This window comes from Xylona heveae, assembly GCF_001619985.1.
Source record: "Xylona heveae TC161 unplaced genomic scaffold L228scaffold_8, whole genome shotgun sequence".
In the NCBI taxonomy this organism is placed as follows: domain Eukaryota; kingdom Fungi; phylum Ascomycota; class Xylonomycetes; order Xylonales; family Xylonaceae; genus Xylona; species Xylona heveae.
Window position 1 is genome coordinate 272,848 of NW_017264200.1, and position 12,115 is coordinate 284,962.

General features: G+C 49.2%; 3 protein-coding genes across 3 annotated transcripts; 2 read left to right on the top strand and 1 right to left on the bottom strand.

Moving 5' to 3' along the window:
• Positions 1–745: 745 nt before the first annotated feature.
• Positions 746–2,750, bottom strand: L228DRAFT_284149 (NAD(P)-binding protein). The gene is made up of 4 exons (XM_018336197.1): positions 2,097–2,750; positions 1,599–1,850; positions 1,077–1,533; positions 746–998 (listed from the first exon to the last, which is right to left on the bottom strand). The coding sequence occupies exons 1-4, from the start codon at positions 2,435–2,437 to the stop codon at positions 978–980; spliced, it is 1,071 nt and encodes a 356-aa protein (XP_018186632.1). The 5' UTR covers positions 2,438–2,750; the 3' UTR covers positions 746–977.
• A 3,583-nt stretch (positions 2,751–6,333) lies between these two features.
• Positions 6,334–10,463, top strand: L228DRAFT_231640 (karyopherin Kap123; the record flags this gene model as incomplete). The annotated part of the gene is made up of 3 exons (XM_018330572.1): positions 6,334–6,379; positions 6,450–8,811; positions 9,141–10,463. 3 exons carry the CDS (start codon positions 6,334–6,336, stop codon positions 10,069–10,071), a joined length of 3,339 nt encoding a protein of 1,112 aa, XP_018186633.1. The 3' UTR covers positions 10,072–10,463.
• Positions 10,464–10,779: 316 nt separating this feature from the next.
• L228DRAFT_269481 (hypothetical protein) lies at positions 10,780–11,704 on the top strand (the record flags this gene model as incomplete). The annotated part of the gene is made up of 2 exons (XM_018335281.1): positions 10,780–11,463; positions 11,612–11,704. The coding sequence occupies 2 exons, from the start codon at positions 10,780–10,782 to the stop codon at positions 11,702–11,704; spliced, it is 777 nt and encodes a 258-aa protein (XP_018186634.1).
• Between the last annotated feature and the right edge of the window lie 411 nt (positions 11,705–12,115).

Sequence of the window (12,115 nt, forward strand, 5' to 3'; positions counted from 1 at the left end):
TTTCGATTAGCGGTTTCCAAAAAAAATCATATTTTGGTCCACTATAATTGCCAAACAATTGGCTCTTTTCTTCCAAAGAAAAACTTGCATTTTCGCTACCGTTGAATTAGCGGTTACAAAAATAAGATTGCTACCCGCTGTTATTGCCGCAGATGGGTGTTATTTGCTGGTTTGGCTTGATTTGATTCGGTTTCATTTGAGGTGAATTACGAACATGGATATATTGATGTGCTCTAGAATGAAGATGAAGATGAGGATGGGGATGAGAAATGGGAGTATATGCTTCAACGTAATATAATACGGTATGTAGAGTCGCTGGAACAGGGTTCGTTACATTTTGCATTAAAAAGAAGCCTACCTAAGGTAGAGAGACAAGTCAACCTAGGATCCGGCCGGAGAGAGGTAGATTGGGGGTTTGGAGCAGGTGAAGGGTAACGAGTGAAATGTAAGGGATGTTTCAATCAATGTAGCGTTGTCGTCATTGTATTATTTCTTACAATCTTGCATGTTGGAACACAAACGGTTGAAGTGATGGCTGCTTCTACGAGTATTGCACGAGCTCCGACGGAAGTCACGATCAAGATTCTTGCTGCGTCACCGAAGTTCATGCATAAAAGTAAGAGTGATTGAAGATAAATCATCATATTCGAGTGCAAATGTGCGCAATGCGCCAGATTCGCCAATCGCTATTGAGACTCCAGATGCGCCTAGCCCCGCGCACGCTTCAATGGAAACAAGAGGAGAACGCTAGACGACAGATTCGCAAGCCCCATGCTGATGAGGTACTAGGAATGGACATGAAACGAAGAATATCCCGAAAAAAATAAGAATAAACAGGAAAAGGTTTTAAAAGCATATGCCGATTCAAAGCATTATGCAAAGACCGCCATTGCGACGCTGGTCATCCAATCGTCCGCTCAAATACAAAGAGGTCGAGGAAAACTGCATGCGAAGGCTGTGAAATGTCCTTTCGTCGATTACAAGACGGAGTATCCACCCTACAGGAGGAGGGCAAGTTAGCAATCAGGTGGGCTCCCAAGGGCAGAGATACTGGAAAGCAAGGAACAAAGACTTACGTCGATGATGCAGTTGGAACCGGTCATGAAGGTGGAAGCGTCGGAGGCGAGGAAAACGGCGAGGTTGTTGAGCTCGTCAACGTTTCCAAGGCGGCGCTGGGGAGTAAGGCTCTTCCAGATCTTCTTCTGGGCATCGAGAGCGGGCACGCGGTTCAGAGCGGTGTCCATGTAGCCGGGGGAGATGGAATTGACGCGGATCTTGTGCTGAGCCCACTCGGCGGCGAGCGACTTGGTCAACTGAATGACAGCAGCCTTGGAAGCGTTATAGCAGCACTGCTCCTGCGGGTAGTTGACAACTGAGCCGGACATGGAAGCAATGTTGACGATGCTACCGCCAGTGCCGGCCTTGATCATGGCACGACCGGCCGCCTGAGCAACAAGGAAAGAACCGGTGACGTTAATGTCAATAAGACGGCGGAACATGACGTGGTCATAGTCCTCAGCCTTAATATTGGAACTGGAAAGAATATTAGCTCTTGGAGCTTTTAAAGCATGTAAATAGGGCAAAAGGTAATAACTTACTCGGCAATACCGGCGGCATTGATAACAACATCGATCGAGCCAAAAGAATCGACTACGTCACTGAAAACCTCAGCGATGGCAGGGCCATCGCGAACGTCGACCTTGTAGAAGCGGACGGGGACACCAGTGTGCTCGTGGAGCTCGGCAGCAGCGGCGTCACCGACTTCCTGCTGAATGTCGAGAATGGCAATTGCTTTAACACCAACTTCGGAAAGGGCCTGAGCCATGTTATAGCCGAGACCGCGACCGCCACTGGATTTCGTAGTGGTCAGTAATTTGTCTACTTGAAACAGATCGAAATGTTTTGATCGAAAATCAAGCAGGGAATTAAAAAGAGCTTCTTCACATTGAGAGAGCAGACCAAAGAAAATCAGAAACTCAAAATAAGCTAAACAGAGCACAAAGGACAAGGTCGAGCTGAGAAAGCTCTAGAGCAAGAGCTGGAATGGAAGACGTGAGAGAGCTCAGTTCTGAGCTTGAGATGAACCATGAACTCACCCAGTGATAGCGGCAACTTTCCCAACCAAAGTGAATTTGGACAAGGTAGGAGAGAGCTTCTCGGCGATGGACTTGTCAAGAGCCTGAGCGATGATCTTGACGTCGCCCTGGCCACCTCCAACGACCTCGCTGGTGGCACCAACAGGGAGCACCTTCTCCTCGGGAGCAGAGGACTCCTTGTCGGTGTAGCTGTGGACAGGAATGCCCTTCTCGTGGACCTCCTCCTGCATACGTTTGAAAGTAACGGAGAAGGCACGAGCAGCCGGAGCCACGGTGCGAATAGCAGGCTGACGAACAGCAACGGTAGCCAAACGGCCAGTAACAGAACGAAGAGAGAACATTTTCAGAAATATCAGAAATAAATGAAGAAAGACTGTGCAAAGATGAACTTTTGAAAGGCTTTTGGAGAAAAAATTTAGAGTAGAAGATGCAGAGTACGAATGTGTCAAAGGTGGTGAAGAGTGTGTACAGGTAAGAGGAAGTGTCCCAATTTATATGCAAGAAAACAAACTGCGCCCAATGCAGGGTATTAAGCGATCTGTCTAGGGAATATTGTCTTCAGACTCAGTTGAGCGTCAAAAGACAAGTTCAAATCTATTCTTCCTTTGCCTGGGAAAAGTGCTTTTTTAGCTCTGGTCCGCGTGACAGGGGTGTCTATGGATTCTCCGTTACAAATTACACCTGAATATGCAAACGAAACAGAATTGAAAGACGTTTCTGATGCTCTGATCGACAGAATGCAGATTTACAAAACGCTGAAGAAATGACAAGGACAAGTGAGGTCACGGACAGATCGTGGGCTGTGAGTGAATCTCGACGTTCACGCCTCGGTAGCGAATGACGATGACAGGGACGATTAAAAAAAAAGGATGCAGACGCTGAACACGACTCGCACCACGTGCTGTTAATTAAATGGGTTATCAAACACCAAGGAAGATATGAGAATGAAAAACAAAAAAAAAAGGAACGGACGGGAAGAGAGGGTATTTGAATGTATGAGCTCCTTCCAAACCATCTACGTAGAGAGACTATCAACCCAGACATAAAAGGGACTAACTTAAGATTTACGAAGAAAGGTGTCCGCCCATGTCTGTGCGCCCCACCGCCCGGGCCTACCCCTGAGGTACCGAAGATTAGTGTGCATCTCCGCAGTTATCGGGCGGTATTAAATGATCTACCGGGGTACGGTAACGTACCCGTTACCGAGACGAAACGCCCTAGATGCATCATTGTGGTCTGCTGAGCTCTCTGTATCAGGAACAGTACGGCCAGGTACCGCCTACCCTGTCTACCTTTATCACCATGTCTTGGCCCAGGGTTCGCATTATGCTTCTCTGAGCCTAATTCTGGCTTCGTTCGACTGGATTTTCCAACACCTCGTCGTCCAGCAGACAGGTTGTGGCCCAGGGCAGTGGGTCGCTCAATCTTGCCCTCCAGGCAGCTGGAAAGGCACCGTGGCATGCAATTCCTTTGGACACGGAGTCGAGCATGAAAGTCTTGTGGCTCCTCCTAGCTTGAATTTTTAGGTTCCTCTAATCCCATGCCCTTTGAGTCGAGAACAACCGACACTCAATAGGGAACCAGAAAAGAGAAGTCTATTGCTGGACATACGCCCGGTGACAACGGCTTGTCCGACTTAGTCAACTCAAGATAGGAGATCCTCTAAAAAGGAGGCCCACATGTTTCTACTCCCATACGAGGATCCACAACCAATGTGTTTCCCTCGTGGGGGAAGTTCAGGATGCCGTCTAGCGGTGAGCAGCCGTGAGCACCAGCAGTTTTGACACGCAGCGGAGTTCAATTCTTTCCACGGTGCGCTAAGCGGAACGCTGGGGTGTGGATAAGCATTTCAAACTTGCACATCCCAAGGCCGAGACGAGTGGAGGGTTGTTGTCCAAGAGAGTGTCGCACAAGGCGACTAAGGTAGGAATGCAAGTTCCGAGAAATGGGACGATTGGCCAAGTGGGCGAATGATGGACCGTGGATCTACAATGTGGCTAGTGATTTTCCAACCATCGAGTCACTCATCTTGCGGTGGATAAAGTTACCCGTAGGATAGCTCTGAGAAAAAGCGACAAGCGGCCGAAGCCATTATTGAAGCGGATGGATGAACTGCATCCCATCTGCAGTCAGCCGCATCGACCATTTTACGGTCGGGCAGGACCGATAGTGAAGGAGGCATAGGCCAGGAAGTGCTATTTTGCGTCGCTTTGGGAGGTCGCTCCTTTGTTACTACGTACCTTGTGCCTCGGGTCAGCTCGTTCCTTGACCCTTCTGAAATTTTGCCATAACCCGTCCGTTTTGGCTTCACACGGTCGTGCTTATTTCGAGTGCAGAATGGTAGATCTCTTCAATTTCTTTACTTCTCTGTTGTTTTTCCCTACTATGCAAAGCACGTCATCAAATTACGATGGATTGGTAGTACTTGCACAACCTCGGGCTCCCCGCGCTTCCGTTTGTTTTGACAGCTTTGCTCTATCCATGCAACTTCCCTTTCTGTCACTCCTCTCACAAAGGGCCAGATGATGCATACTTGTCCCATACGCTGGTGACGAGCTTCCACCCATCAGATGGCACATGGCAGGCGAAGATTGCATCTCGTTCCAAGGGCATACAATAGGTGGAAATATCTTGAGCCTGCTGAGATGCATCGAAAGCCAGATATGCGTGCTGTGTGTTGCTTGGGCATTAAAGACGCTTATCTTCTAACTCATTCGCTGGTAATTTATTCTTTTTCCGCTATGACTGATGTTCCAATAAGTAGTGAAGCGCCACATGGCATGTGTTTGTTCATCCATTTGGCATATACGTGTTCCTTAGTCTGACTGGATACGGAACACTATGGCTGTCATTTTGAGCGAAGCATCCAGAAGGGGACACAAAAGTGGCTTGAGAATCCATAAATGGCTTCTATGCCGATCTACCATACATGATGCAGACGCCAAGCTGCCGTCCAAAACAGTGTGACGCACCTTATGTGCAGCGAGACGAGGTGTGGATGTGTGAAGGTGGCAAGAAATCTCGGTGCTCGGGGCGGATTCCAAGTCGCTGACCTTTCAGTCCAGGCTGTCTTTGGATTTTCCAAGCCGGTCGTTGGTGCACCTTGCGCCTCGGCGTCGATTGGCAGCGGACTCCAAGAGATGAAGCGATGGCTGGGGTAGTTATGGATATATGCGGTGACCGATCAAGTCCACCAGAGGTAGGTATAACGCTGAACTAGCTTCCTAGCCTGTAGGTGGTTTCGCAACGTTTTACAGGCAGGCGAATTCGCCTAGCGAAGGGTTTTCAGTGAAAATATTTGGGCCCTTTTCTGCTGTAGTCTCTCTCTGTTAGCGGGTCGTCTTAACTCATCCCATCGGTCACTGGGCCAAAATTAAGTAACTAAACTAAACAGCATTGCAAATTCTCCTTTAGCCACATTGTGGCTGATAGTGTCGGTGGGTAGCCACGCCGTCATATTCATTAGGCACTCTGCAATAATACGGAAGTTTGCACGCAATTCATAGCTGTCCATAAGGTATTAATACTGCACTACTGGAAGTCTGTGAGGTTAGATGATTGACTTAATCATTTTATGCACATACCATATGCGAAAGCTCCAATCAATGTGACTTTAATCTCGAGTACAGATCAACCATAAACCAGTTGAGCTTTACCCTTCTCTGAAGACAAAAAAGCTCTATATTGTATTTTCTCTATTAAAGCTGTGTCAAGGAAAGACATTTCAGCTTACAGCTTCAATCAATTTATTGAAAATCTCCACTTTGAATTCAAAAAGCATGGATTCCTGAACTCTGCAAGAGCTCTCATATCGGTTGTTCTGTCTCCGAAAGACCGGTGGGTCCAGGGTCTGTTTGTCTCGCTTCACTAACAGGTAGGTACGTGGTTGGACAGTTTCTTCGCACAAAAAGTTTTCCGACTTGGCCCCCCACTTTGTTTGCCTGAGTTCGGCCATAGTCTCACTTTTCAGGGTGCTTGTCAAAGAGCCAAAGTACTATGGAAGTACTCTTACCGCTGCTACACCCCAAAGTCCTCGTCTAATCGACCCATCGGCAGACCTTGACTACTTTTACAGTACATCTTGGTTAACCGTCATCCACGGTCTCGTTAGGCAGTTAGCTCCTCTCGTTCTTCATCTTTTTTTCTGATGTCTCTGTGATCCTTTTCTTTCTTTTCTCGCCTTGTCTCTTCCAGCTCACTTGTTCCAAGGCGGAAAATTCTCACCCAAGAGACCGCCATGGACCAGCATCAGTTTTTGCAGCTCCTGGAGAGCGTCCTGGCTCGTATGTAGGATCCCGTCACCCTAGATCTGCTCTCGGTTCCACTTTCAATGCTGACCCTTGAATTTTGCAGCTGACACTGAGCGTGTCAAGGCGGCCACCGCTAGCCTGAGGAAAAACTACTATACCTCCCCGGCATCTCTTACTCTCCTTCTTCAGATTCTCACTTCTCATGAGAACTCTCAGTTACGGCAGCTGGCTGCTGTAGAGGCTCGCTCCCTTGTGCCCAAGCACTGGGCGGCGCTCCCTGCCGACCAAAAGCCTCAGATCCGAACGCAGCTGTTGCAGTCAACTCTGCATGAGGACTCTTCTCTCGTCAGGCATTCGTCTGCCCGTGTCGTCTCGGAAATTGCCAAGATTGACCTTGACGATGGCGAGTGGGCTGATCTCCCCACTTTCCTGCAGCAGGCTGCAACAAGCCAGCAGGCAAGAGAGCGGGAGGTTGGTGTGTACATTCTCTTCACGCTGCTTGAGTCGCTTGGTGATGCCTTTGTCGATAAGCTGTCTGATCTGTTTGTTCTTTTCGCCAAGACGCTCCGGGACCCTGAGAGCGCTGATGTGCGGGTGAACACCATGTTGGCTTTGAGCAAAATTGCTATGCTCATCGACACCTCTGAGGATAAGCAATCTGTCCAGCACTTCCAAGAACTTCTTCCAAGCATGGTTGCTGTGCTGAAGGAGGCTGTTGATGCTGGTGACGAGGACCGCACCATGCAAGCGTTTGAGGTCTTCCAGACTTTGCTCGGCTGTGACGCTACGCTCATGGCCGCCCACTTCAAGGACTTGGTTCAGTTCATGATTGACCTTGCCGCGCAAAAGGATCTCGTTGACGAGTCCCGTAGCCAAGCCATTTCCTTCTTGATGCAGTGTGTCAAATACCGCAAGCTCAAGGTTCAGGCCATGAGGATTGGTGAGCAGCTTACGATCAAGTCCCTTGAGATCGCTACTGAGCTCAGCGACGATGTCGATGAGGATGACGAAGTTAGCCCTGCTAGGTCTGCTCTTGGTCTTTTGGATATCATGGCCTCTCAACTACCTCCCAGCCAGGTAGTTGTGCCGCTGCTTAATGCCCTTGGCCCGTATTTAACCTCATCTGACCCTGACCACCGCCGCGCGGGTCTGCTCTCCCTAGGAATGTGCGTGGAGGGCGCTCCTGATTTCTTTGCCACTCAGCTGCACGAAATCCTACCTATGGTACTCCGTCTTTTGCAGGACCCGGAGATTAAGGTCCGCCATTCGGCTCTCCACGCTCTGGCCAGACTGGCGGATGACCTCGCTGAAGATATGGGCAAGGAGCATGCTAAGCTGATCCCTGCTGTGATGTTCAACTTGGACGCTGCCGTAAAGGCAGCTCAGACTGACAGCAGTGACAAAGTTCTTGACATTATCAAGGGCAGCTGCAATGCCATTGATTCGGTGATTGAGGGTGTTGAGAAGGAGCATGTTTCCACCTACTTGCCTGAGATGGTTCCCCGTGTGGCACAACTGCTGTCCCACCCAGACTACAAGGTCAAGGCATCTGCTGCCGGTGCTCTCGGCTCTATTGCTGCGGCCGCTGAAGAGGCCTTTGTTCCCTTTTTCGACCAGACTATGAATGCTCTATCAGAGTACGTCATGATCAAGGATGATGACGAGCAACTTGACCTTCGCGGCACTGTTTGTGATGCCATGTCCAATATTGCCTCTGCTGTTGGCCCTGTCAAGTTCCAACCCTATGTGTCTCCTTTGATGCAAGCTAGTGAAGAGGCGCTACACCTTGGTCACCCGAGATTGCGTGAGACGAGCTACATGCTCTGGAGCACCATGTCAAAGGTTTATGAGGAGAACTTTACTCCTTTCCTTGACGGCGTCGTGAAGGGTCTCTTCGAATGCTTGGAGCAGGATGAGACTGATCTCGAGGTCGAGCTGGGCGAAGAAGCTCAAGACTTGCTTGGCCAGGAAATTACCGTTGCTGGCAAAAAGGTCAAGGTCGCTGCCGCTGAAGGCTCCAGCGGAAAGGCTACCCTCAGCAGGGTTGGCATGGAGGAGGAGGTCGAGGGCGACGACGAGATTGATGATGTTGATGAGGAGGAGGAGGATGAAGATGCGTGGGATGACCTGACTGCTGTCACCGCTGTTGCACTCGAAAAGGAAATCGCTGTTGAGGTCCTAGGTGACGTGCTTACCCACACTAGAGGCAACTTCCTCCCTTATCTGGAGAAGACTATTGAGAACGTCATCGGTCTTGTCGAACACAACTATGAAGGTGTCCGTCGCGCGGCTATCAGCACTGTCTGGCGCGCCTACGCCTGCCTCTGGGGCATGCAGGAGGGTGAGGGCATGCAGAAGTGGAAGCCCGGTCTTCCTCTCCAGGTCAAGCCTACCGATGACCTGCAGAAGCTCGGCGGTCTCGCGATGACCGCCACTCTTGCCCTGTGGCAGGACGAAATCGACAGGTATGTACTTTTTATATCTTCTTCTTTATTCCCATCCCTTGGCGTTGTGCTCCAGTGCTGCTCGTCTCGAGTACCATCACTGTCGTCTCGGTACAACCATTTTTATCCTTTGTTGTACTCTGTCTACAGTGCTGTTACTCGTACAGCATTACTGCTGCACTACGTCTACTCAAATGATGAGAGACCTTTCGTCTACCCAGCTCACTCAGACGCACAAGTTGCGATTGATGCGAAACGAATCATGAACTTTTCTGATATGATTACTTCTCATTGCCTCTTAAACCCAGTACATTGACACATGGATTGTTATTAACCTAATTGTGTCACAGGGCAACTGTCACCGATATCAACCGCAATTTGGCTGCTACCTTGAAGCTCTGCGGTCCGGCCATCATCAACGACCCCAACGTCATCCAGCAAATTTCTGAGAATCTTATTCTCACCATCACCAAGCAGCATCCTTGCCAGCAAGACCTTGGTGACGATGAGGATATGGAAGGCCTTGATGAGTCTTCTGAGTACGACTGGCTTCTCATCGACACCGCCCTAGATGTTGTCATTGGCCTTGCAGCAGCGCTGGGTAACACTTTTGGTGAGCTCTGGAAACTCTTTGAGACCACCATCAAGAAATACGCAAGCAGTCCCGAGGCTCTGGAGCGGAGCACCGCTGTCGGAGTCATTGCCGAGTGTATCCAGCACATGGGCGAGGCTGTCACTCCCTACACGACCCACTTGCTGCAGCTCCTTCTGCACCGTCTCTCTGACGAGGACCTCGAAACCAAGTCGAATGCGGCGTTTGCCATTGGTCTGTTGGCCGAGAAGTCCAACAATGACCAGGAGATACTCAAGAACTACAACGCCATTCTGGCTAAGCTTGAGCCGTTGCTCCACACCCAACAGGCCAGACTCCTGGACAACTCTGCTGGTTGCGTAAGCCGGATGATTATGAAGCACAAGGAAGCCGTCCCGGTTGCGGATGTTCTCCCCGCTCTGGTCAACCTTCTCCCTCTGAAGGAGGACTTTGAGGAGAATGAACCCATTTTCCGCATGATCATCTTGTTCTACCAGAACGGCGACGCGGTCATCCAGGGCCTCACGCAGCAACTATTGCCCGTCTTTGCGCAGGTCGTTAGCCCTCCCGAGGAGCAGCTGACTGAGGAGATTCGCAGCCAGCTCACCGAGCTGATCAAGTATCTCCACAAGCAACAGCCCGCTCTCATTGATAGCAATCAGGTGCTGGCTGCCGTTGCTCGGTCGTAAAGTCATTGTCCATGAGCGCTTTTGTCCTGGCATTGACTGTGCCGCGAATTTCGTTTTTGTTGGAAAAGTTTTTTTACTCAGCGTCTGCCACTGCATATAAGCAACGCACCTGCACGCACCTTACTTACGAGAACATGAATATGATTGCAATGAGATGATGAGCAAAGAAATTAGAACAGCATTTTCCATGGCAGGATTCTTTCGGATGTAAGGGCTGTTGAACATATTTTTCAAGACCAGACTATTATACCACGGTGGTTTATCGGCGAGATATCTTATTGCTTGTATTACGGCGGTGTTATTCCACATATTATTTATCTAATTCTTTCTGAATATGAAATGGATATTGAATCTTTACTCTTTTTTTTTTTTTTTAAACATGCACAGCAGCGAGGACAAAGCGAATAAAAATGTTTTGTCCATGGTATTCTAACCTATATCACGTTTAGCTGTTATCTATGCTTGCAGCGAATGAGACGATTATCGCCAGGCAGACAGCGAAAACAGAGCATACTCGCTTCTCAAGATCAGCCCTGCCACAAGTAACATTTCTACCCGTATCTTTCCCCGTCCCGCAACGCCCGCCTCGTGCACTAGCACCACGCACCACGTCATTTCTTTCCCTCTCAAGAACCCCCCACCCTATGATAGACCCACGACACACACACGCAGCCTTGGCTTGTGCTTCAACCCCACGAATTCCTCACGATGAAGTTTGCCATTGCCATTCTAGCACTCACCATTTCGACTACACCCCTTGCTAGTGCGTCGCATCAGCAGCAGCAGCAGCAACCGCAGCAGTCGCAGCGAAACCTCTTCTCATCTCTCAAACAACTCGTTGCTTTTGCCAACCCTCTTCCGCCTCCTCCTCCTCCTCCTCCTCCTCCTGCTCCTCATCATCATCATCCGCTGCAGCAGCAGCAAGTCCCCGTCGTCATGGATCCCAACAACATTGCTCTACCACCCTCGCACAAGGACAACGACGATCCTTCGCAGGACCACTCTCCCGGCGGTCCCGGCGCGGGCGGCAACATTATCATCTCCGACGTCATCGGCAAAGAGCGCAGCATCAACATATTCGCCGGCTTTACGCGCGACATCGAAAGCGTCTCAAACCGGCTCGAAAACGACGCGCTCAATACCACTGTCCTCGCTCCGCTGAATTCAGCAATCACCAAACTGCCTCGCAAACCCTGGGAAGACCCGCAAGACTACGCTGCCAAAGGCGCAGATGCATATGCGGGGCCAGATGGCGAAAGTAAAGCCCACGAGAACCTCAGACGCTTTACGGAAGCGCATATCGTGCCTGCGAATCCGTGGAAGGAAGGCGAGAAAGTGAAGACGGAAGCGGGAAATGTGGTCTGGTGGGAAACGAAGGATGGGGAGAAGATTGTAGGTTGCGTTTTCTGTTTTCTGTTTTCGTTTCCGTTTCCGTTTCCCTTTTTTTTTCTTGCCTTCGTATCTTGTTTTGCCATGAGAGTGGAAAGTTTTCAGATAAATGTCGGGAAGATAACGATGCTAACGCAACGAAACTTTGTAGATTCAGCCAGGCAATATAAAAGTATCGAGCGTGCTGAAGCAAGTTGCGAATGGAGAAGTCTGGATCATTCAAGGCGTTTTGAATTATTCTTGATCCATTTCGCTGTCTTTTTTCTCTCTCTTCTTCCCGCCCCCCTCTATTTGTTTTCTTTACTCTCCTTCCCCTCTATTCAACTTCTTTTTTCTCTCCCTTCTCTTTTTATCTTCCTTCCCTTTCTTTCCCTTTCTATCTTTTTACTCCTTTCCTCTTTGCTTCTTGCTCTTCCAGAGTTGGACATATCATATACCCCTTCACCCTGTTGTTATTTTGCCTTGTTTTCCTTTTAATCTATATCTGTAACCCAGCCTTTATGAATCATTTGGCATTCCTTGTTTTGTTTTTTATTGTTGTCAAGACAGATGATGAATAATGTAAATATGTTTATAATTTATCTCATTATTTTCATGTTCATGTATGTTGCCTTTTTGAAGGGTTTCATTGTGGTGCTGTTCATGTCAAAGTCAC

What these genes read in the sequence shown, in the direction of transcription:
- L228DRAFT_284149 (XM_018336197.1), bottom strand. Translation starts at nt 2,437, where the DNA reads ATGTTCTCTCTTCGTTCTGTTACTGGCCGTTTGGCTACCGTTGCTGTT. An exon ending in AAAGTTGCCGCTATCACTGG is followed by an intron (nt 1,851 to 2,096) that starts GTGAGTTCATGG and finishes TACGAAATCCAG; the next exon opens with TGGCGGTCGCGGTCTCGGCT. An exon ending in GTTCCAACTGCATCATCGAC is followed by an intron (nt 999 to 1,076) that starts GTAAGTCTTTGT and finishes CTCCTCCTGTAG; the next exon opens with GGTGGATACTCCGTCTTGTA.